Source organism: Vipera berus, assembly GCF_964194415.1.
Source record: "Vipera berus genome assembly, chromosome: 12".
Taxonomy (NCBI): domain Eukaryota; kingdom Metazoa; phylum Chordata; class Lepidosauria; order Squamata; family Viperidae; genus Vipera; species Vipera berus.
This window is the reverse complement of record NC_138215.1, coordinates 16,613,168-16,637,363: the sequence shown is the minus strand read 5'-3', so window position 1 is coordinate 16,637,363 and position 24,196 is coordinate 16,613,168. Positions and strand designations below refer to the sequence as shown.

The 24,196-nt window shown below is 46.2% G+C and overlaps 1 protein-coding gene across 2 annotated transcripts in view; it reads right to left on the bottom strand.

Moving 5' to 3' along the window:
- Positions 1-20,421, bottom strand: part of AP3B2 (adaptor related protein complex 3 subunit beta 2) — a gene marked incomplete at its 5' end in the record, with an annotated part of 35,339 nt that extends 14,918 nt beyond the window's left edge. The window contains 15 exons of one of the 2 annotated variants that reach the window (XM_081337348.1): positions 495-671; positions 793-902; positions 1,647-1,779; positions 2,762-2,824; positions 3,501-3,572; positions 3,805-3,859; positions 4,429-4,526; positions 5,151-5,327; positions 6,548-6,730; positions 7,244-7,310; positions 8,575-8,735; positions 9,217-9,312; positions 10,576-10,650; positions 11,539-11,614; positions 20,309-20,421. In XM_081337348.1, coding sequence (XP_081193474.1) covers positions 495-671; positions 793-902; positions 1,647-1,779; positions 2,762-2,824; positions 3,501-3,572; positions 3,805-3,859; positions 4,429-4,526; positions 5,151-5,327; positions 6,548-6,730; positions 7,244-7,310; positions 8,575-8,735; positions 9,217-9,312; positions 10,576-10,650; positions 11,539-11,614; positions 20,309-20,421 — 1,656 coding nt within the window. Of the gene's footprint in view, positions 1-494; positions 672-792; positions 903-1,646; positions 1,780-2,761; positions 2,825-3,500; positions 3,573-3,804; positions 3,860-4,428; positions 4,527-5,150; positions 5,328-6,547; positions 6,731-7,243; positions 7,311-8,574; positions 8,736-9,216; positions 9,313-10,575; positions 10,651-11,538; positions 11,615-15,035; positions 15,374-20,308 lie in introns of those variants that run through there. The other variant, XM_081337347.1, reaches the window with a different exon arrangement.
- Between the last annotated feature and the right edge of the window lie 3,775 nt (positions 20,422-24,196).

The following is a 24,196-nucleotide window of genomic DNA, read 5'->3' as shown; positions in this document are numbered from 1 at the left end:
TAAGATACAACTGTTTTAATTTCTTGTGTCTTCTTTCCATCTGCTAAAGCATGTAGGTGTTCTCCCTTAAGGTTGGAAATGGATTTAAGTCACTGCTGAAATATTATCCTAAGATATGCAACAGTTCCAGTACAAAACATGTACATATACACTTTCTTTTACTTTGGAAGTTAAGAGGCATTTGATATGTGTCTCCTTGATGTGTCTATGACAGGGGTCTTCAAACTTGGCCCTTTTATGACTTGTGAACTTCAATGACTATGTAATTAATTACTTCTGCATCAGGAGTGGTTGATCCACTAAGCTAAGGGTTTCTGAACTTAGCAACTTTTAAGACATGTGGACTTCAACTCCCAGAATTCCCCAGCTAGCATGTCTGGCTGAGGAATTCTGGGAGTTGAAGTCCACAAGTCATAAAAGGACCAAGTTTGACATAACCTTTAGGTACCGGCCTGGAAACCTACATTCCCTGTTATTTTCAGAAACGACCTTACCTGTTTAGAGTTTGTCAGATAAAGTTTGGCTGCCAGATTGATCACCTGCAGCTTCACGATGTCCTCCTCGCTGGTGAAGGACTTGGCCATCTTGCGGAGAACATCTGGGGCAATCTTAGGCACGTGTTCACAATATTCACCAATCAGCCATAAGATGCTAGCCCGGGCCATGGGAACCTATGCACAAAGGAAAGTGACCTCTGGGTCTCTCAGCCCTGCCTTCCCCATCCTCTCATGTCCATCACATCCCACCCAAGTAGAGGCCGGAGACAGCCTCTCCTTCGGCTCTTGTTCAAACCTGGATGTTATCTGTCAGCTTAGCCATATGCTTGATGATCTCACTGTGTTGAGATGGCTGCATCTGTAGGAGCTTTTTAATGACCACCACCGACTCAGCCACGACCAGTTCTAAGCAGGGTGACAGAGAAAACACAACAGTCGGCGTAAACCAGACCAGCTCAGCTGTTAGAGAAAACGAGGCAAAGGTCTCGGGAGATCTGAGAAAGACATCGCAGGCAACTTCAGTAGAGTTCTCCTCAAGAGCAGGGCAACGGATGACATACCTGGCCTCTGTTGTTTAACCCACTACCCCAGAAACAGCACAGGATTCTAGTTTAAATGGGGATCGTCTGCATGGATGCAGTGCACAGCCTGAGATCCAAGAACAGACCTCCCAACTTCCAAAGCTCCTTTGAAAATTTGGCCAATAGTTTCCCATTTCCATTTCCTAGTGTGGGGAAATGGGCCATTTTTAATGGAATTGGTGGGAAGGACAGTGGGAAGGGATGAGATCTTACAAGGTGTAGTGTATACCAGCGGTGTCTGGTGTTCTATTAATTGCTGTTGTCATTTAACTGCACTTGAATGTTTTTTAATATTGATACATGCCAGCCAGTTTCATTTGTGTGAGTTGTGTGTGTGATTTCAATTTAATCAATCAATCAAAAATATTGCCTGCATCACAGTTCTATCCATTTTTTGACCCCATTCCATCATCTTTGGAGCATAGTCTCTCTCTCTCTCTCTCTCTCTCTCTCTCTCTCTCTCTCACACACACACACACACACACACACACACGTGTGTGTGTGTGTGTTCCATGATTTGTTCACATTGTTCCAAGTCATTAGGTTGATTCCAAAAGCAACTTCTCACCATCTCGGTTGGACAGCAGTTGAACTAGCCCATTGAGACATGTGTCCCGCACTCGGCCAATGTTGGTGGCACAACGGCCAATGGCCTGGATTGTGGCTGCCACAAAGTCTTTATCCATGCTCCGGATGTAAGTCTGCAGGAAAAGAAGGAAAAAACATCTTGCCCAACGTATCCGTCTACTATGTAGGACTGATCTAGCCCAGTGGTTCTCAACCTTTTCTTCACCATGGACCCCTTTTAAATACCTGTTGTGGTCACAGACCCCCCTAGGCTTAACTCAACATTTAAATCATAACCTTTCTTCAAGCCTTTGCACACCCTCTGTGACATCACACTCCCCACAGGGGTCTGCGGACACAAATGATCTAGCTGAGTATCTTCAGGGGTAGGCAATCTTAGCTCTTTTATGACTCGTGGACTTCAACTCCCAGAATTCCTGAGCCAGCTGGGAGTTGAAGTCCACGAGTCATAAAAGAGCCAAGGTTGCCTACCCCTGATCTAGGTCCTTGGAGATGAAACAAGTTTTCTTCCATGGAAAGAAAAAAATCCGAACAGCTAGGAGTTGGCTTTGAGGTCTAATTTCATCTTTCAAAAATAAACCTATCAAGGAACTTAATTCAACCTGGAAATCCTTCTGCGCGTACAATTCAATAGACAGATTTGTACCACCTCCCCGATTGGTCCTTCTTTCTGAATATATTTTTAATTTTCTAGAACTTCTAAATTGGAAGAGATTTCTATTAGGATGGACAGCCTTTACCACAGCTCACAATTTTGTTATATATTTCACACTTCAGTAGCAATGTGTCCTTGTATTGAGACATGCTTAGAACTCCATAGGGATGCTCAAGTTTTAAAACAATACATTTCGTTGATCACAATCAATTAATGATCTACTGAAACATTATCATCTCTATGTAAATAAATATATTGACTCATTTGTATTTTACTCATTTGTTTTACTCCTTTCTCCCTTTCCCTTCCCTTTTTATATTTTCGTTCACATTTTTAATAAAAATATATCAAAAGGGGGAAAAAATGCCCCGCATGCAAAGGTTCTGGCATTACACCCTGAAGTGGAAAATACCCCTAGGCTAAAATTTTCTATTTATTACCTGAAATTCCCGCAAAATGGTAGAAATGTTGGTTTCATTAGCCAAGTTGGTCAAAACTTCCAGCTGGCAAGATAGAAACAAAGAACAGAAGAGGGTTGCTTGAAATTTCATTCCTTTTTTGAGCATGTAGAAATGCAAGCAAATAGCTAGAGCTAAGCCAGGCTTTGCAATCTATATGGACAGGGCAAAATTCAAAGAAATGGGACAAACTGAAGAGAATTTGCTCCTAGCTGTCTTCTAAAGAGTAGTATATGTTAGGGACACCAAAAAAGTTTTCCTTTTTCATTTGCTTTTGCCCCAAATAATAAACTGGGGGGGGGGGGTTTAAATCTCACTGTTAGGTTTGTAGTGAGTATATGATTAGTGAATCTCTTACTTTAGATGTAGCCTGTTTTTAAGAAGATGCCAAAAGATACTAAGTCGTGGTTCAATAAGCAACGTGGCTTGTTTCTGATGTAACATTCAGCAAACCATGCTTTACTAATGAACATAACTAGATCCATCCATCAGCTGAGGATGAGCACAAACAAGTCACATCACAGCTTAGTACCATATACCGTATAATTTTCATCACAGATTTACACCATTAACATGCAATATTGTCAGTCTTTCACTTTTAATGGCTTTTTCCCTATCTCTGCTTCAGTAGGTGGTTTTTAATATTGAAAAGGGAAAAAAATGTGTTATTTGGAAACAGATATATTTTCGGGGGTGTGGGATACCTGAGCATTTAATATACCTTGAGGATCTTAATCTGGGTGGGATCAGTTGATCGGATGTAGAAACTTTTCAGGTAGGGCTCAAACATTCCCTGGAGAAAGAGGAGAGAGAAACAGATTCAACTAAAAAAAATATCCATAAGATTCTCTGGTTTTCCAGAAGTCAAAAATAAAATTCTCTGCAGGATTTATAATCGTTCACTCTCTGATAAATGAAATAAGCTCTGGTTGATATTAAGTGGAACATGACAGATCTCTAGAAAACTCAGAGCCACATTTTGAGGGAGCCGTGTAAAAAATTCCCAGCTGAAAAAAGGCACTTACCCTTCGCTTGATGGACATTGTGGCCACGTTCTGAAGAACAACATATTGAACCTCACTGCAAGACAGGAAGACAGACAGGCATGCAGTCATTAACCAGGTTGGACCTTCTTGAGATCCACTGTCATCAAAAATAGGGTTAGCCTTAGTTTGTACAAGGATTTTAGTGAACATCTGCTTTCTTCAAGCAACTGATGGGATTACCGCTCCCATTTCTAGCCAGCAGATAGGAGCTGGAATACCGGTGTGCTACTGTACTAGTTTGCGAAAAAGTTACTAAAGGGATGGCTTTAACTGGTAAAAAATGAACACCTGCAATCAGCAGACTTTGGGGAGGTGGAAATGGAAAAAGGGAAAGAGTGAATGGAATGGAACCTTGTGGAGGGGAAAAAAAAGGTCACAACTGCCTGGGACATTGAAAAGAATCATCTCACACTAGAATAGTTTGTCCCTTTCTAAGGGACATTGAGGTTCCTAGCATTGAGACAAAGCAAGATGTAATCAAGGATTGTTGGAAACTGGCAGAAGTGCCCAGATTTGGTCACTTTGCTGAAAGAACGTGTTACATCAGAAAAAGGAAAATGAGGTCCTGGGGTTGTAGAAAGTGGGAAGGAAGCATCTGCAGACCTGTGGCTCCTCAGCAGACGCACCAGGGCCTTAGCAATGACCCCAACCTCAGCCTTGGGAGCAAGATGGAAGTAGAGCTGAGCAACTGACATCACCACCTGAAAAAACAGAGAAGGACATGGTGGCACAAGCTGGTAGAGAGGCCGAGATGTTTATCTGCTTGCTGTATTCACCAATTGGAAATAAAGCCTTCAAGAAGAATCAGCTGAATGTAGAGTGACCCAAACACACAAATGCAAGGAACCTGGGGTGGAGAGCAGACCAATAAGGGGGGGGGAATACTCCATGGAGGAAAGCCCAGCAATCTTCTGTTCTTCTTGCCCAAAGATCTTATGGAAGGCCTGAAACTTGTGTCACAGTTATCAACGCTCAGGATGGATGAGCATTGACATCAGATAACTGTCCTTTTTCACAGAATGAGGTCACGTTTCACTTTAAGATGCTCAAGGTTGGGAGAAAAATATTTTCACTGGGGTCCAGCTAACTCCTCCCCTTTCCTATTGGCCCTGCCCACTTTTCTGAGGGCAACCAAGATGGCGTGACCTTCGGATTCAACTGATCGCCCCTGCCCCAACTTGGTCATGCCCCTGCATAGGGTTAATGTTTCTCCCTTTCTTCTTTTCTTCGCCCATTTTGGTGAACCCCCCCCCAAGACAAGGGAGAGGGCTTCTTAATTTTCCAGGTAAACTTCCCCCCACCCCGATGCCAAGAAAAGGGCTCACCGCAGCATTGCGGCTTTGCAACAGGGGTTTGGTATTGCGCAGGAGTAAGCGGTGGTCGGGATCCATCACGTAAGGCTTACGCTTTGCCAAGGTTGCGGACTTGGCCTTGTCATCTTTGGCATCCTCTTCCTCAGATCCATAGAAGGTTTTCTCAGGGCTCTCCTCCAGGAGAGATTCCTGCCCATCAGAAAATAATAACAAAAGGTGTTTTGAAGGTAGAGTATGTGGTCCTTTTTCTCCCAAACTGCTCTACATGAGCTGGGCTTATAGCTCATTAAGCCACAAACCTGATTGTCTAATTTTATTTCACATCATTATGTGAAACAAAATGGCTTCCTTTGCATAATATGCTATACCCAAAGAACAAATAAATAACGTTTCGGTTCAGTAGGATGGTCTGACTCACAGACAATTGTGTTTCTCGCAATCGCAAACTATTCAGCTCTGTTCTAGGCAAGTTGCACACGCAGTGTGAACTGGGACATCCTGTTAAGAACATAACAAGGCCCTGTGGGGCCAGGTTGCGCAAAAGCAGGTAGGATGCCCCTGAAATGTGGACACTTCAAGTTCCCACTGCTAATAACTCTGAACCTAGTCACCCTGACAATATTACAGTTGGAGGTTTTAACTGAGAAAGATTCAGGAAATAGAATGCAAACAACCGGTTGCTGATTTCTCCATATCCTTTTCTCCATAAGTCTCTGAAAAAGAGATTCACACCATTTGCATTCTAATGTCCTCTGAGATATATTGATCCCAAGTTGAAAATATGTTCCCTTGTTGGGATTCTTGTACCCCTTCAAGCGCCAAGAATCAAGAAAGACCTGTGGAATTACTTCTGAACAATTTCCTTTATTGTTCTCCTCATCTATAGACAGAAATCCTGCCAAACCAAAGCAATTTTTGGCACCACTGAACATATACTCTGAGAACGGCTTCTTAACGCTTTTTTTTCTCCCAGTCAAACTTCACTCTTACCCCACTGGAATGCGGCCCCTCCTGCCAGGGCATCCAGTCTGCATTCCACCACACTACTCCTCCCATTTCAACTGCATCACTACTTGTGTCAGAAGCCCTGAGGCACTTCTGGGTTGAAAGGATTAGTTGGCGACATCACTGTTGCCCGGGAGACCGTCCAGTTGGGGGCTCCTTTCATGAGCTGGAGCAAAGGATGTGAACTCACTCCACTCCGTGGCACCACTTGGGTCTCGAACGCAGGCTTACTAACTTCCATCCCAGCGTCCTAACCACGCGAGCTATCGTGCTCCTTTCCATCTCAATAAATCTTGCTAAAGAGAAGTCTGAGACTCGTGCTTGGACAAAGAACCACATCCTATTCAGGGAGCTACTAAAGGACCTAGTAGGTGGACTCCTACGTCATCTGCTCCTTGACTCACGTTCAGGTTGGGGCTGAGGAACTGCGTGCGGGCATAGCGGGTCAGCATGTTAATGATCACCACCTGGCCCCATTCCTCCACATCGATCAGCAGGTTGCACAACTTGCGGTAATTTTTGTGAATAAGGTCAATGCGCTCAGGGCAGACTTCCTCAAACGCCATCACCACACTGCCGGCCACCAACTGGACAAGAAGACAGAGAACACAATTTGCAAATTAAGAGACTGTTCAGATTCAGAGCGGAGAAGCAAGCATTTTTCCTAGATTTTTTTCAACAGTTGTGAGAAGGCTCTTCCTTGGTCCTATTAAAGAAGGCAAATTGACTTTTTTTAAAAAAAATTAGTCTTTCCTGTCTGTTCATCTTTCTTTAAACTCTTGTAGCAGCCTGAACACAAAAATGAAGCGTGAGATTTTATGGATTATCCGGCACCTGATAATCCAAATAGTATCACTTGGGCAATCTATATGACAGTCGTATCAATCTTGGCAGTGTTAAAGTGTGTTGACTTCAACTCCCAGAATACCCTACCCAGCATGCTGTGGAATTCTGGGAGTTGACGTCCACATCTCTGAAAGTCACCAAGGTTGAGAAATGCTATCTCCAAGATGCTACTCCTGAAACTTTTTGCAAATTCACTTTTTCCGTCTCACTTTTCTTCCCTTATCTGCATCCCCTCCAGTTACAGTCTTACTCACCGTGGTCTTATCAGCCAACAGCTTCTCAATGACCTCAATTAACTGGTCTTTCTGGTCTGAATCAAGGCTGCAAGGAACAGACAAAGCCATTAGGTGGATAAATCTTTTTCTAAAAGCTGAGTCAACACACTGTGTCCTAGCGCATAATGTGAATTATTTCACGTTGGGCTTAGCTTGGTCCTTGAGATGAAGACCAAGAGATACATTTAAAAATGATTCACTGTTTGAAATTCACATGCCAGCTTCATCCCTTCATTCACACAGAAACCTGTCTATCTATATATGTGCGCTCTCTCTCTTTCTCTCTCTCTCTCTGTCTGTCTGTCTGTCTGTCTCTGTGTGTGTGTGTGTGTGTGTGTGTGTGTGTGAGTGTGTGTGTGTGTGTGAGAGAGAGAGAGGCACAAAAGCCCACAATAAAATCTGGGACCACATGACACTCTCAAAAACTTTGGCAGTCACTCCAGGGCTTCCCTCAATTACTCACAACAAAAGGAGATAATCATTAACCACATTTGAGAATTCATATTAACTGTCTTTAGTGAAAATGAATTTATTTAATCTACCCGTATTTATTTAGTTTTTACCCTGCCTGCTTGTGTATTTGCCCTTGTTCTGCTACGCTGTGAGAAGGCACCTCCTTGCATACTTTTGAAAGAACAAACATGGCCCGGAGCCAAAAATTTTGCACACCTCTGTGCAAACAGGCGGGCAAAAAGATGTGAGCCAAGCACACTGTAATACAGTATTTAACATCTCTGTGGTAGTCTCCTGGTCAGTTGTTTTAGCACTTATACCTAACCGATTTGATTTAGATTTTTTTTAATCCTGCATTTATTATTTTTATAGATAACTCAAGGCAGCAAACCTATCTAATTCTCTTATTTTCCCCACAAAAACCACCCTGTGAAGTGGATTGGGTTGAGAGGGACTGGCCCAAAGTTTCCCAACTGGCTTCCATACCCAAAACAGGACTAGAACTCACCATCTCCTGGTGATTGGCCCAAATCACCCAGTCAGCTTTCACGCCTAAGCGTGACTAGAACTTACTACCTTTTGGTGGTTGGCCCAAAATCAACCTGATGAATTTTATGCCTAAAATGGGACTACAATTCCCTCTCTCCTGGTGGTTAGCCCACAGTCAACCAACTGGCTTTCAGGCCTAAGGCGGGACTAGAACTCACCATCTCCTGGTTTCTAGTCTGATGCCTTCACCTCTAGACCAAGGAAGCTCAAAAGACCTTGGTTTTTGCACCCCTGCTGCCCAATTCTCTCAACAGGGGCTAGCTGCAATTGGCACAACCAAGCCACGGTTCTGGAGAGATCACCTTTACCTGTACAGCTTGGGAATGGCGTGAGCTGCAGTTTTGCGCACATACGGCGACATGTCCGACGCTGCCTCCTTGATGGCCAACATCATGATGGGGACAATGATGGGGACCCGGATGCTGGAGAGGACCCGGAGGGCGCTGGCTCGAATCAGCTGATTGGGATCCTGGAGCCAAGAAGAAATTGGGAAGAGAGAGATTTCAAGCTACCCCCGCTTTCATAGGGACGCAGGTAAAGCTCAAACTTGTTCAAGTCAGAACGAATCACCCTTGGTGCTCAATGCATTGGGACATCCCATTCAACCCATCCCTGAAATTACAATGGACCCCCCCCAAAAGCTACTTACAATCCTGTTTTGAAGTTCCAACATTGGGTGCCCACCCCTGGTCTCATTTTGGGTGCTCAGCAACCGGCCCACATTTACAATGTCTCGTGACCACTATTTATGACAGTTTTGCTGGCCCATGGTGAATAATGGGCTTGCTTAACAATTGACTCTTGTGTTTGTAAAATATGGCCCGGTTAACACTCTTAGTGACTGTCATGACTATAGTTGCGAATCTCAATTGTGGCCATAATTCAAAGACTGCCTGTACTGGAACATGAAGTACAACATAGATTGTTCTCAGAGTATCTCAGGGACCAACCTTGAGTCCTCGCTGGAAAGTAGAGATGGATAATAAGGCTAAATCTTGCTGTTCTTCTGCATACCGGACAAGGTAGACATAAACCAGCTTCTTCACCTGGCAGAAAAAAAAATGGCATAAGGATCAGGCAGGAACTGAGAACTTGGATTATGTTTTTCTTCAACTATCAACCCTAACCCCTTGTCTTTTTCCTTGGATACCACAGTCCCCAACAAATTATTCCGTTCTTACATCCAGGACTGGCTCAAATTATTTTGCAAGCAACGAGATCCTTGCGCCTCAATTCACGTTGCACGAGGTTAGGGTTGTTTTTTACGATGGTGCCGAGCAATACGTACGCTAACAACTATTAACTTGCAGCCTTTCCATAACCTCTCAGACCTGCTGCCTAATTTGATTCCTCAGAAGGAAACTTTTTTCAGACCCCCTCAGCCTTTTCCCATTCTTTTCTCTTTCCGTTCCTATCCATCAGATGTTTTTCAAGCATAAACCACGTTGAATTTATTGTTTAAACAACCATCAAATAAGCAACAAGTCAAAAGATCTGGGAAAGCACAGGTGACAGTGTATTGTGTTTTTTTTAAAGTAGACAAAGCAGTCAATGTTTTTACACTGGGTGAAACAAGGATCCCGGATTATGCTCAGCTATTACTGTCCACTGAAGGTGAGGCTCAAGTACTTTGGCCACCTAATGAGAAAAGAGGACTCCTTGGAAAAGTCCCCAAGGTTGGGCAAGATGGAAGACGAAAGGAGAAGGAGAAGGAAGAGGATAAGATGGTTAGATGGTGTCCTTGATACAACATGAATTTGGGCAAACTCTGGGAAACAGTAGAGGATGGGGGACCTTGACATGCTGTGATCCATGGGCTTGTGAAGAGTCAGACACAACTTAGCAACTGAACAACAACAGCAACCAACATCCACAGGATTAAGCAGAGATTTTGGACCAAGACAACTGCTTCCTGGTTTAAACTTTGAAGTCCACAGCAGCATTAGCACGTGTGTTACATGAACCTTTAGTCAAGAAACAATGTGAGTTTAGCAAAACTCCCTTTATTACTTAATATTTACTTAGGCCAGGGAGAGGCAACCTGGTGCCCTCCGAGTATTTTAGAGGGAAGCTCTTCCCGTTTGCTGCCATGTGCTTGGATATATAAGAATTACAATCTGAAAATCTAAGGAGTTAGAAGCATCACCAGCAGAGAAACATCCTGAGCTGGCTTCCCTTGGCTAAGCGGGCATGCTACACAAGGCCACAAATCACAATTTGCTAACCAGCCGACTGGAGTCATAGAATATAATCTGCTCCAAACAAACATATGTTTTTTTCAATTGAGTGCAATGCACAATATGACTTACCTCTATATTCTTGCAAGCCACATTTTTGACCACGGCTGGAAAGAGGTCTGATGCATTCTTGCCTCGAGCAATCATCTGGGGGCAGGAAAAACAGCCATGGGGTGGTTAGTGGAGAATGCAGTGTAGGGAATTTCCATCTTCAAATGTTGTGGTCCCTTTGGACCCTTATTGAAGTGACATCCTACCTCTCTCAACACTTTAAATTTGTGTTTCTCAGCAATTTTAAGATGTAAAGGTAAAGGTTCCCCCACACATGCGTGCTAGTCGTTTCCAACTCTAGGGGCCGGAGCTCATCTCTGTTTCAAAGCCGAAGAGCCAGCGCTTGTCCGAGGACGTCTCCGTGGTCATGTGGCCGGCATGACTAGACGCCAAAGGCGCACGGATGCTGTTACCTTCCCACCGTAGCGGTCCCTATTTTCCTACTTGCATTTTTACGTGCTTTCGAACTGCTAGGTTGGCAGAAGCTGGGACGAGTAACAGGCGCTCACTGCTATGTGGCACTCGGGATTCGACCCACCAAACTGCCGACCTTCTGATCGACAAGCTCAGTGTCCTAACCCACTGAGCCACCGCGTCCCTAATTTTAAGATGAGTGGCCTTCAACTCCCAGAATTCTCCAGCCAGCCATGCCTTGTGGGAGATGAAGTCCACTCAGCTTGCAGTTGTTGAGAAATACTGCTTTAGATAGAAGATATGAGATGTCACACTCTCAGAGTCATTTTTAGGATCCTGTCCATACAACCTCAAGGGATTGTGGTTTTTTTGACAAGGGTTGGCATTAAGTGGAGAGAAAGGACAGCCTTCACACAAGTCCCTCAAACCAAAGAGGAGGGGACACTAGACCTGGGACTCCTTAAACAGGAGAGAACCTCATGCTGGACTATAAGCTGGGTCTTGGAAATCAGCTCACAATCAAAGGGTAAGTATCTTAAGCAGAGGTGACTAGCTTAAAGAGACACTCACTGCCACAATCCTCTTCATAGCTTCCAGCTTCAAGGAATCCTTGTTGCTGTCCAGCATCTCCTTGAGATCGTCGTGTCTGCAAAGAAACACAAGAGACTGTTGCAGGAAGTCAAAGCAGGGAAGTCCTAGTCTATTTGACCCAGCATCTGATGAACATTTGTTGTTGTTGTTAGCTGTGAAGTCGTGTCCGACCCATCGCGACCCTATGGACAACGTTCCTCCAGGCCTTCCTGTCCCCTACCATCTTTTGGAGTCCCTTTAAGCTCACACCTACTGCTTCAGTGACTCCGTCCAGCCACCTCATTCTCTGTTGTCCCCTTCTTCTCTTGCCCTCAATCTTTCCCAGCATGAGGCTCTTCTCCAGTGAGTCTTTCCTTCTCATTAGGTGGCCAAAGTATTTGAGTTTTAGCTTCAGGATCTGGCCTTCTAAAGAGCAGTCAGGGTTGATCTCCTCTAGGACTGACCGGACTGAATTCAGCCCCTGAAGGCTACTATGTTCATCAGGACTCCTCAGTCCTAGAGGAGTCCTGATGAACATAGTAGCCTTCAGGGGCTGAATTCTCACCTCGCTTGAGCTGGGAGATATGTCCAACTCAGTGGAGGGAGCCAGAGAAAGGAAAGGCAGATGGAAAGGAAGGAGGAGAAGAGATTAAGTTCCCAATTCTAAACTAAAGAAAACCTGGAAAAAGGAAGCCAGTGTTTTCCAACCTCCACCATTTTCAGCACGGTGGCCGGGGGAATTCTGGGAACTGAAGCCCACACAGCTTAAAGTTGGAAAGGTTGAGAAACACTGCCCAAAACAACCGGTCAATTGCTATCCACTTTCCAAAACTGAAAGATCTTTTTTGCTGGATGAAAAAGAAAGATACAACATGCCAGCATATATTTAGGCTTAATGAAAATAACAAAGGGTAACTCTATGAATATTCTGTCCAAAACAGAATTCTTTTCTTCCCAACAAAAAAATAATAATAAATCAAATCTTTCCATTGGGTTTATTCAACTGGGTATATAAGCCATCGTGGGTTTTGCTCAGATTATAGCTGAGAGTTACGTGAATCCAACTAATCATAGTTTAGTCAACCAACCATTGCTGAGTTCACTCATGAACACAACAGTGGCCAGGATTCAATCTTGCAACACCATGCTTTGGTCAAGAGGCCAAGAATGCTGAGCTACCATACAAGCTGTGACTTATAAAATATGATGGCTGGATTCATATACCTTCTTCAGTCCCCACCACCAAGACAGAGACTTATTGCATTGTGTGAACCTAACAATTGTTCCTTCCATCTGCACTTGCCAGGAGACTCCTAAACATGGAAAAGGGAAGATGGAGGAATACAGATAGTCCTTGGCTTATGGCCAGTAATGACCATTTGAAATTACTTTGGACACCCCCCCAAAAAGGTACTTATGATCCAAACCTGACTCATGGTGAAGTGATCATATTCTAGCCCACATTTACAGCCATTTGCAGCCATTTGCAACCCCACAACCACAACTTAACAATGTTTTTGCTAGAAATTGTCATTTACTTCGTTTCCCGGCAAATAACATGCCACAGCACAATGGGTTCCCTTAATAATCGCACTGTTAATGACCACTGCAAAATAGGTCACAAAATTGGGTGCGGTCACATGTGACATGCTTAATGACCATCACGGCTTATGATCAAGATATCAGGCTTAATTATTGTTGTACGTGGAGGACTACCTGTAGAAGGTAGCTTATCGGTCACGCCATCTGGAGAGGAATTTGATCCCAGGGCCTTGTTGAAGGAATTTGATCTCAGGGACTTGTTTATACCCAAGCAATCCAATCCCAAAGAAGGCTGTGAAATATTTATCCCTTGGTGAATTCATCTGGAGCAGCAGGAAAGTGAGAAGGCAGAGACACTGAGAAAGGTAGCACAAAGAAAATGGCTTGTTTCACTGTGACTGAGCAGGTTGCAGGAACCTGGCTTATTCACAGCTCAGCAGAACTGGCAAATCCAGCCAACCAGAGTTGATCCAATAAGCCACACTTAAACCATGTTGCTCACATTTTGCTTCAAGCTGAAAGTAACATCCCAGCCAGTCAAGGAATCCTCTGCAGGTCTGAAGGCACTCAACAGACATTGCGATGGAACGGCTGCCCACAGACCCCAATATAAGATGGTGTAAAGCAGTTGAAAGAGAGTAGTAATTCAACGGGCAGCAAAGGGGAGGAGAGTGAAATAATACTATAGATCTGGAACTTAGAAGAGATTTTCCTGCTCTGAAAATGCAATCTCAAAATGCAACCAATTACAAATCAATTTTCTTTTTCTTGATATTAGTCAATTTAGAATAATTGGACACAATTGCCCTCACATGAACGCATACAAAATGTCTGCAACCCTGACAACTCTAGTGACTAAGACCTAGACCTTATTTTATAAACCACAATGGCCGAGCTCATACGGTGTGTTATGACAGAAAGAGACCATGATTAAAGAAGCCATGATTGATTACAGGGGGCAAACCCAACTGATGAAGAAAAAGCAAACCATTCTCTGCCTTTAACTGATTCAGTGGGGGCTTCAGTAAAGGCGCCTGGAATTGCAACAATACTTTGGATTATCCAGTCTAAGGAATCACGCATATTACCAAATTATGCTGCCTCTCTCAGGTCCTACATTAAAACACCAACCCAACAGGGCACATTTTGCATTTCTTCCCTTATGCATAAGGGGTTAAGCTGAATAAACACAATTTAAGATTCACCAAACACTATCAGCTTGGGTGTTATAACGTCAGCAGCTATTTTCCCACCGACTGAATTAATCAGATTTCGGCAATGCAACAGAGCTGCAAAATTACATTTGCACCAAGCTGTGATCCCACTAACTCAGGTCAACGCGAACTCAGCTTAGCCTTGTGGGACCAATGCAGCTGCTAGGTCTTCCACAGGCTAAGAGAGAGCTGTGTGAACCCAACGGCCAGCAGCCTTTGCCCGACCCACAGAGAGTTACTCAGCCCTTTTCTTTCCATCCTCACCACCAACCCGAATCTCTCCAGAAAGACCCGTTTTCACAAAACACACGAACCAGCTGGGGCCAGCTGAACCCAGGTTCGCTGTCTGGAGGAATCCTGCTTGTGCACACACCAGCCTCTAAGGCAGGGGTCTTCAAACTTGGCCCTTTGATGACTTGTGGACTTCAACTCCCAGAATTCCTCAGCCAGCAAAGCTGGCTGAGGAATTCTGGGAGTTGAAGTCCACAAGTCATCAAAGGGCCAAGTTTGAAGACCCCTGCTCTAAGGCAAGCGGGAGCACCAGCTCAGTTCTCACAAGTTTAAGCCTGACACGAAAGTGGCTGGGCAGATCCGGGACTACCTCGCGCTATGAATGCAACTCAGAACGCAGCTCACACACACACACACACACGATGGGCAGGAGGGGAGCAGGGGGGGGACAGAGTCGGGGGTCCCCTGAGCCAAGCCCCTCCCCCCCGCCCGCCCCCCCCCCAGCCCTACCGGAGCGGTTGCGCCACGCTGCCTTCCAAGCTGCGCTCCGGCTGTGGCTGCGGCTGCTGCCCGGCGGGGGCGGCCTCCGGCTGGGGGCCCTTCAGCAACCTCAGCTCGTCGCCTTCCAGCGTGCGGTACCAGCTCTGCGGCGCTCCGTCGGGCACCAGCACGGGGCTTTTGGCTTCCTCCTCCGGGCCGGCCGGCGGCGTCTTGACCAGCTGGGCTGCCCCGGCGGGCAGTTGCTGCAGCAGCTTCTGCATGGCGGGGGCTGCCCGGAGCGGCTCCCCAGCCAGACGCCGAGACGGCTGCAGCCGCCGGAGGTCGCCGGCTCCGCCGCCCAGCCACGTTAGCAGCTCCGCCGCCGCCTCCTTGCCTTGGCTGGCTTGGCTGGCTGGCTGGCTTGGCTGGCTGGCTGGCCCGGGCGGGGCTTCTGGGAGCCGCCCGCCACTCCGCGCGCCGCCTCGCCCGACGGCTGCTCCCCCCCCTCTCCGTCCCAGAAACCAGACGCCAAGGCTTTGGGCGCAGCGCCACCTGGCGGCCCAGGGAGGAACTGCCCCCACTCCGTCCGCAGCCCGTGTGCTGCTTCTGCGGACCGGGAAGGCCTAGGACCGCTCCTGGGTGGCGGACCGGGAGAAGCGAATTCTTGGCATGGGCTGGGAGTGGGTGGGAGTGGGTGGAAGCGAAGACGGCCTAGGGATCCCGCAGTCGCCTTTCGGGTTACACTGGAAATGATCCCGATGCGTTTATTTCCTCCACCCCCCCTCCCCCCGTTAAATTTTGCAACAGCCCCGTGAGGCAGGCTAGGAGGAGCGATAGGAAGCCACCCCAAATTCACCCCTGAGCTTACTGGCCGGTGAGAGCGTGAACCCAGGTCTCCCGGACAACTTGTACGTAGGTAGGGTGTCACAAAAGGCTTTTGGGCACGTGCGCGAAACTTAGTAAGGTGCTCTAAGCGGCCCGATTTGACTTAAATCGTGGATCGATTCGGTGCCGACAAGCCGTTTTTGACTGCCAGGGGCTCTGCAGATCAGATTCCCAGCCCCAACGCATTCCTTTGTCATGTAAAGACTGTGCTGGCTGGGGATGATGGGAGTGGTAATTCCCTGGCAAGCACTTGGCCGGGTCAAAAAGGGCGGGGAGATGAAAAATACCAAGATGGGGTGGGGTTACCACTGTACAATCAAATCCCTGCCCCTTTTCAATGAGCATTATGTAGCACAATTGCAGCCACCAGCTTGACCTTTTGACCCCTTGCTCGAGATGCAACTCTTAAAAATGCACTCACAATGTAATAAAGACACTGACTTCACTGGGACTTCTCATGTGGGTTGGGGTGCAAAGCCATGGAGATGGCCTGTAAAGTGAATACTGAGATCCCTTAAGTCCAGGGAAAGAGACGGTATGGCTATAATTGGGTCCAGAATTGCCTTGTGCTAAGCAGAGCAGATGTTGTGACTTGTGCCTGATTTGACAATCTTGTTGGCCATGGTTGTTAAGCAAATCTGCCCCCCCCCAATTGACTTTGCTTGTTGGAATCCGGCTGGGAAGGTTGCAAATGGTGATCACGTGACCCCAGGATACTGGAACCCTCAGCCAACATCTGAATTTTGATCACATGGCTGTGGGGATTCTGCAACAGTCATAAAATGGGAGGACCGGTTGTAGGTCGCTTTTTCTCAATGCTGTTATAGCTTTGAATAGTCACTAAATGATTGGTTGGAAGTCTTGAACCTTAAAGCTGCTGAAGCTGAGAAACACAGTTAAAGCCTTTCTCAATAAAGTTGAATTTGCCTCTTCTTATGAAGCCTGTTTCCTCATCTGGTCTGACGCGTAAAGAGGATTGTTGTTCTTTGGCAGCAACTCCAAGTAGTAGACCTCAATTTATTCCCCATCAACTTTCCCACTTCTAGCCACTTCTCTTATCTTTCCCACAGTTAATCTTTCAGGGGTCCAGGCTGTACTTGGCAGTTTGAGGGAAGGGGCCATATTGCTGAACAGTGAAGCTAAGGCCCTATTCACACAACTCTATAACCCATAACACGGCTTGCTTCTTTGTGGCTTGTTCCCTGAACCTAACCAACTCTAATCAAGAAACCAAAATCAAGCCAACTGCAGCCAAAGGACTGTCACACTGTGTTGCCTGGAATTTCTTTTTCTACACTGCCTTTTATTGTCTTGCTTTTTAAGCTACCTCAAGTTTCCTTTAAGGCAGAACCTTCTGTTCTCGTGTTTTGTTTTGTTTTCTGGCATCAAAACGGCAAGAAACTGCCTGCCTGGCTGGGTTTTTTTTTTAGCCTGCAGCAAAAAAAATAATACACACCAATGGTTCAGCACCATGGACAGATCCGGGGTTTGGGGTGGCCTCCTGGCGCCCCGAAAGGGAACAACAGTTATATGGAGACAAAGATGAGTTTGGCGGATCGGTTTTCAGCTAAAGAACACAAAACAAGAAAGGGGCTGCAGATGCCACCTCCCCGAAAGAGAGCTCAGAAGTCATCACAATAACAAATTCCTTCCTTCTTGTACCGAGGGACGGAAGCGGAGAGAAAGGGAAGACTCGTTCATTCATCAAAGAAGCCAGTGAGCTGTCCATTGTACTAGCTCAGCTCTCAAAGGCCACACAGAAGTGGCAAAACTGCATTTATAGCCTTGCTCCTAAGGCAAGGGTAGGCAAGCTCGGCTCTTTTATGACTCATGGACTTCAACTCCCAGAATTCCTGAGTCAGCTGACTCAGGAATTCTGGGAGTTGAAGTCCATGAGTCATAAAAGAGCCGAGCTTGCCTACCCGTGTCCTAAGGAGTTGAGTCTTTCTCATCCTGGACCCTGAATTTTAACCTGCCAGCCCTCTCCACTCCCCAAACACAGACAGGTGGCAGCATATCTCTTTTGGTGATGCTGGTGGTCAGAAGCAGAAAAATCAACACAATTGTGCAAATGCAAAACTCACCTACAGAATTATTGAGCAGCTGAGTTTTTCACTGAAGAACACAAGCAGGCACTATGCTGGGAAGTGCACAAACAAGCAGACCCCTATGCACATTGACAACATTACAATATATGCTGTATGCCTCAACATTATAACAACACTTTCCTGCCTTTAGCGCAGAACGTGTTACCTACCAGAAAAATACAAAGTTTGTACGGGCAGAGAAATTCAGTATCCTTAGAAACTCCCAACTTTCATTTAAAAATGCTCACAAGTGGCTAGTCCTTAAGGGTTTAAAAGCAAACAAAACATGCCAACACAGAGAGTAATTGCTAACCAATTCACAGAAGAAATCTTGTTTCTCGTGCAGGGGAACCCTAGCAAAGAAAGAAAAACATCAGAGAGCGCATAATGGGAAAAACTCATTTCTGCATGAAACCTTTAAGGAGTTGCTTTCAACAGGCAAACAATACCGGGCTGGGGTGCAGGGATAATCTGATCGGATACTAATTTACTCTTCATTTCCATCCATGCATTCATCCCTGCATCCAGCCTTCCATGCATTCAACCATCCCACTTTCCATCCATCCAAAAATGTTAAGATGTTTCCTTCATCTCAGAAGAAACATTTAGAAAGATTTTTAAGGATGGTAGAAATAGTTTGCCATCATCCAAATATCACTCCAATATTAGGATGAATTGGGCACCAAAGGGGATGAATTGGGTACTGGGGGAACCAATTGGCTTCTTTTATCCAGGGCCATTTACATGTCCTGGAAAAAGTGTCCATTCTCACAGGCTGTCTCTATTGACACAGCCGTGGCTCTACCTGCCAGGTTTTCCCTGTCCAACCAGGCCTTAATTCTCTTCATGGCATGCCAAATCATCCAGATGTGGCATACAGGTTTATTTTTTTCAATGCTAAAACTGCTTGGAGCGATGCTAGGAGAAGTTACATGCATAGAAAGGCTGTTCTCCCATCAGTATCCTATGCAGAAAACTTCCCAGCTTCTACTAAAAAAAAAGAGAAACAACCAGTGCAGAAACTAATATGAGGACTCCATTTCATAAATGCAAAGCTGTGATGCAGAATCAGAACAAAAAATTATGCTTCTCCAAAGGAGGTCCAAATACCCGCCAAAAACTCTTGAGGAATGGAATTATCCATTATATCCAACATGGAACTGCAACTCTCCTTCACTCCCCCAAAGCCTCCCTCAACCTGGTTGCTTTGCAAATGCACTAGGACTACACTGCCCAGAATCCCCGCCAGCAAAGAAACAGCACAATCCAATGGCAAGGTGGGATCTCAGACCAAGAATTAGGCGAATATCTGATTCAGAAATTTTGGGTCGATTTTTCTTATTCCTCCCCCTCCATCCATCAGGATGACTGGGGATATAAAGTTGGGGCAGGGGGCAGAGGTAGGGCACTCCAGGAATTGCCCCCAACAATTTGGAGAAAGGGAAATAAAAAATGCAACAAGTAACCATCACACTCAGAATGGATGGAAATTGCAAGTTCCTGTCTGAGAAAAAAAAGAACAAGATTGAAAAGTAAAGAGAAGGGAAGGAGGAAATATATATATATATATATATATATATATATATATATATATATATATATATATATATATATATATATATATATATATATATATATATATATATATATATATATATATATATATATTGATTTATGAAACTTCTGGATTGCCCAGAATCTCCAACTACCCAGTATAAAAATCAAATCAAGCATATATTAATCATAAAAAAAAGATCCCATCTTTTGAATCAACCAGAGGGCTGCAGGTCATACAGAGCCAACCTTGCGCCTTTGGGATGGGTGTTTAACCCCGCCTCAATTCTAAAATGGTTTTCTTCACTTCCCAACCCAATCCTAGAGACTCCTGGTGGTCTCCCATCCCAGCACTAACCTGCTCTGCCTCTTGGAGACCAGCCAAGGACGGTCCACCCAGGAAAGGCATAATCACACAAGCCCCCCCCCCCATCCGCCCCTCAGCCGTTCCCCTTTTAGCGGGGATTTTTAGCGGCGGGGGGGGGGGCGCTTTCCTGGCCTAGATTGGCTCGGAGGCTCCTGGCGTCATTCCCCAGATGGGGAGGGGGGGGGTCTCTAAGAGCGGTGCCGCGGAGCAGCGAAAAATCCTGGCCATCCCTTTGCAAAGCAAGGAGCCATTAGCCGGGAAGCGGGGGGGGGGGGGCGGGAGGCAAGCAGCTCCACCCTTCCCGGGGGAGGCCTGGGTTTGCAACCTTGCGCCCCCCCCCGTTCTCCGGAACGGGATGGAGGCTGCGCCCCCGCCTCCCTCCCTCCCTCCCTCCCCCGGGAGAGCCGCACCTTTTGTAATCCGAGGAGAAGATCCCCCCGCTGGCCGGATCGTGCCCGTACTCCGGCTCCCCCAGGCTGGAGGAGCCGCCCTTCTCCTCGTTGTAGGCTTGGCCGGCGGACATGGCTGCGGGCGGAGGAGGGAGGCCGGGGCTGGCCCGGCCTGGCTTCCAGGAGGGGACGCGGCGCGCCCCGGCAGCCGCTCTGGATGCGGCTGATGTCAGCGGCTCGGGGGGGGGGGGAGCGGCTACTGCAGCCGGGGCTGGGAAGCGCCTCCCCGCCCCTTAAAGGGGCCGACCGGCGGGAAGGGCTCTCCTGCGGCTGGCTGCGCGGCTCGGACGCCCATCCAACCGGTGAAGCCCGCGCGGGAGGAGGAGAAGAAGCGCTGCCCCGCCGTTTACACCGCGGGCAGGGCTCAGCCTTGGGGCCTGCAAACCGGGTTGGGGCGGGGGGGGGGAAGGCTGGTGGCTTTCTTGCCACTTCGAAGGCCCAGGGTGGCTTATTCTCGGCATGCCACGATGGGCATCTTGGTGGTGGGGTGGTTAGAATTTATTTATTTATTTATTTATTTATTTATTTATTTATTTATTTATTTATTTATTTATTTATTTAATTCCATTTATATCCCGCCCTTCTCCGAAGACTCAGGGCGGCTTACAAGCTTAGCAGTAGCCTTCATTCTATGTATATGCCTGCTTATTAGGGCTTTCACACACACCCCCCAAGCGGCATTATTACAAAGTCAGCTTAATTGCCCCCAACAATCTGGGTCCTCATTTTACCTACCTCGGAAGGATGGAAGGCTGAGTCAACCTTGAGTTCACCCAGAGATCGCCGGTAACAGAGCAAAGACACTTAAGAGAATCCCTTGCCCGGCCTTGCAGTATTGCAGGCTAACTCTGCCCACTGCCAGCAGTTCGATCCTGACCAGCTCAAGGTTGACTCAGCCTTCAAATCCTTCCGAGGTCGGTAAAACCAGGACCCAGATTGTTGGGGGAAAGAGGCTGACTCCGTAAACCGTTTAGAGAGGGTTGTAAAAGCACTGTGAAGCGGTATGTAAGTCTAAGCGCTGTTGCTATTGCTATCTTCTGGGCACAAAGCGATGGGCCGGTGCCCTCTGCGAAGCTCTTTGGGGGGTGACAGGCGAGAGCTGAGCTGGTCCTCTTTTGGGAGGGAAAGGAGAAGGTTGCACGCCAGGCCTGGAGGATAATCTAAGGGGTTTTCAAGGAAAATTGCCCTCCTTTCTCAAACATTGGCTTTGTTTTATGGATCCCGCCTGTGGAAAGTCCCGTCATTCATTCCCACCCAAGAAATGCAGAACCGGTTTTGCTAATACTCTAAATGATCTTTCAAAAATCCTTTTCTGCTACTGACAGAAGGAAGGGGACTTGGGTCAATTTGCAGGACCCCATTAATAGGAGACTCTCAGTAGATCGGACAATCAGCTGTTGGTGTCCACTTGGGAAATTGGCCTGCACTCTTTGGAAAAGCAACGTTGGCCCTTTAAAATTTGTTTTGGGGCCTCCCAAGCGTGCAACTCCAATAGTTATGGCAATTCCCAATTAAAACAGCAGAGGGAGCTGCACACCATTATTGGTATTCCTACCGGGACTGACTTTCAAAGCCGGTAAGTCAATGGAATATCTACAGCCTGTAAATTTTAGCAAACCCTACTGATGGTGGTCCAAGAAGAAGGGGATGGATGAGAAAGTCCGTCCTCTTTCTGGACCCACTCAATCCTTTGATCTTGCAGACGGAAGTCCCATGACTAAACATTCTTTGTATTCCATTGTGGACAATTGCTTTCCGTTGTAATTGTTGCCTAAACATATCTTAATTTTTTAGAAGTATTTTGTGCTTTATGGTATCATGCATTCAACCTGATGCTGTCTAGAATCCAGATACATTCAGGACCACAGAATTTCAAGCTAACATGTCCCACAGTTGCAAGACAATTGGGTGAGGGTAACTTGTTAATATAATCAAAGTCCATACCATGAAGGTGAGCATCCAAAGCACTTAAGCATTTGTAAGACTGAAGTTTTCGGTGGAAGAGAATCATGCACATAAGCAGTTCCTTCCACAATAATTGCCAGTTGTCTTCCGGGTGAGATTCAAGGTACTAGTAATGGTGTTTAAAGCCCTACATGGCAGGGGTCCGGAGTACCTTAGGGAACACCTGCTGCCGGCATCAACTTCCCTCCGCCCTGTGCGTTCCCACAGAGAGGGCCTCCTCAGGGTGCCACCGGTCAGAGAATGTAGATTGGTGGCCCCCAGGGGAAGATCTTTCTCTGTGGGCGCCCCAGAATTATGGAACCAGCTACCAGTTGAGCTCCGGACGGCGCCCGATCTCCGCTCCTTCCGCCGCGACCTAAAAACATACTTGTTCGAACAAGCCGGCCTGGCCTGAGGGGGGATTGGGGGGGTTATTATTATTTTATTGGGGTTATTTATTATGTATTAATTGTTCTTTTAACGGGCATATATTTAATTACTTTTAACTTTTGTAATTTTGTATTTTACTCTTGCCCTGTACACCGCCCTGAGTCCTTCGGGAGAAGGGCGGTATAGAAATATTAATAAATTAAATTAAATTAAATTAAATTTGAAAGCATATTTTCCAAGGTACTCATTCTAAGCGAACAGCCTCTAGACCACAATTGTGGACATGTTCCTCAAGGAACATGGAAGTCTTATGACCTGCAAAAATAATAAATACAGATAAAAATAAAAGTCCTCCCTTGACCTACTTAAGTAGCTTGAAACTCATCCTTTGCTGTTTTAGTATGTTGAGGCAATCAAGCAAATAGATTCAGTTGATCACGAGACAAAACGGGGACAGAAGAGGCTGCACTTTAGCTGTGTTCTACTTAACAACTTTCTCAAATCCAGCAGTTTCCAGACACTTGACATTTTTACCTACTGGATTTTCAGCAAGCATGGCTGAATTCCAACTCTCGTCATTCTCATCGGCATGACCAAGCATGAAAAATCAAAAGGCCGGCCCATGGTTCACCAACATCGGATGGGTTGAAGTTGTCCTACCTGGGTTATGTTTTGGGGATCTTCTGCACGTTACCGTCTACCAGTAAAAAAACTTCACTTTCTCACAACTACAACAGACTATTGACATCATACTAGGTTCCGCTAGGTATCAAAAGAGCTGCAGAAAGGGTTGCCCTTTACCTTCGGAAGTTTGGTCGTGCCTGGGACTGCGTGAAATTAAGTGCACACGTTGAAGACATCACAAGAACTTTGTCTTGGGCTGCCAATGATCTTGGAAGCCAAGTTGATAGTCTCTATCCTCATCCTTTTTTTTTTTTGTCTGCCAACTGTCGAAAGCAAGACACCCCGTTGAAAAATAATGAAAGCCAAGGCCTGTTGCAGAACAAGCCGGAGGGGGGGAAACCTCCTGGCTCTCTGGGAATCCTAATTAGCTATGAAACAGGATCCAGGTACTACATTGATCAGATAGAGGGCATTGAGCGCATGATCATATGTGAAGATGTTGTGGCTACTATTAGAAGCTTGATCCCCCTAAGATATTAGTGGCAATCTTCAACTAGGGTTGGATAGTAAGCTTCAGCAGACCTTGATGCAGCCATGCTTGGAGAAAAATGTCCTTTATTTCTTCTACTCAAAGGGCAGATGGAGGAGAAGGGGAGAGAGAGATTTGACTTTCCCATTGCACTGCTTGCATTTTTCCCCCCTTGCCAGACGACTTCACTTTAAGTCTCTCTGCTTAATGGGGTTAACTAAATGATTTTGGAGGGGCAACGAATGGCCTTATTCTTTAAATACCTCAATGACAAGTGGATTGGCTTCAGGCAGTGATTATTGGCCTAATGACAGATGGTGGGCCAAGCTAATCCACCATCTTTCCCCCTCCCCAAATCCCCA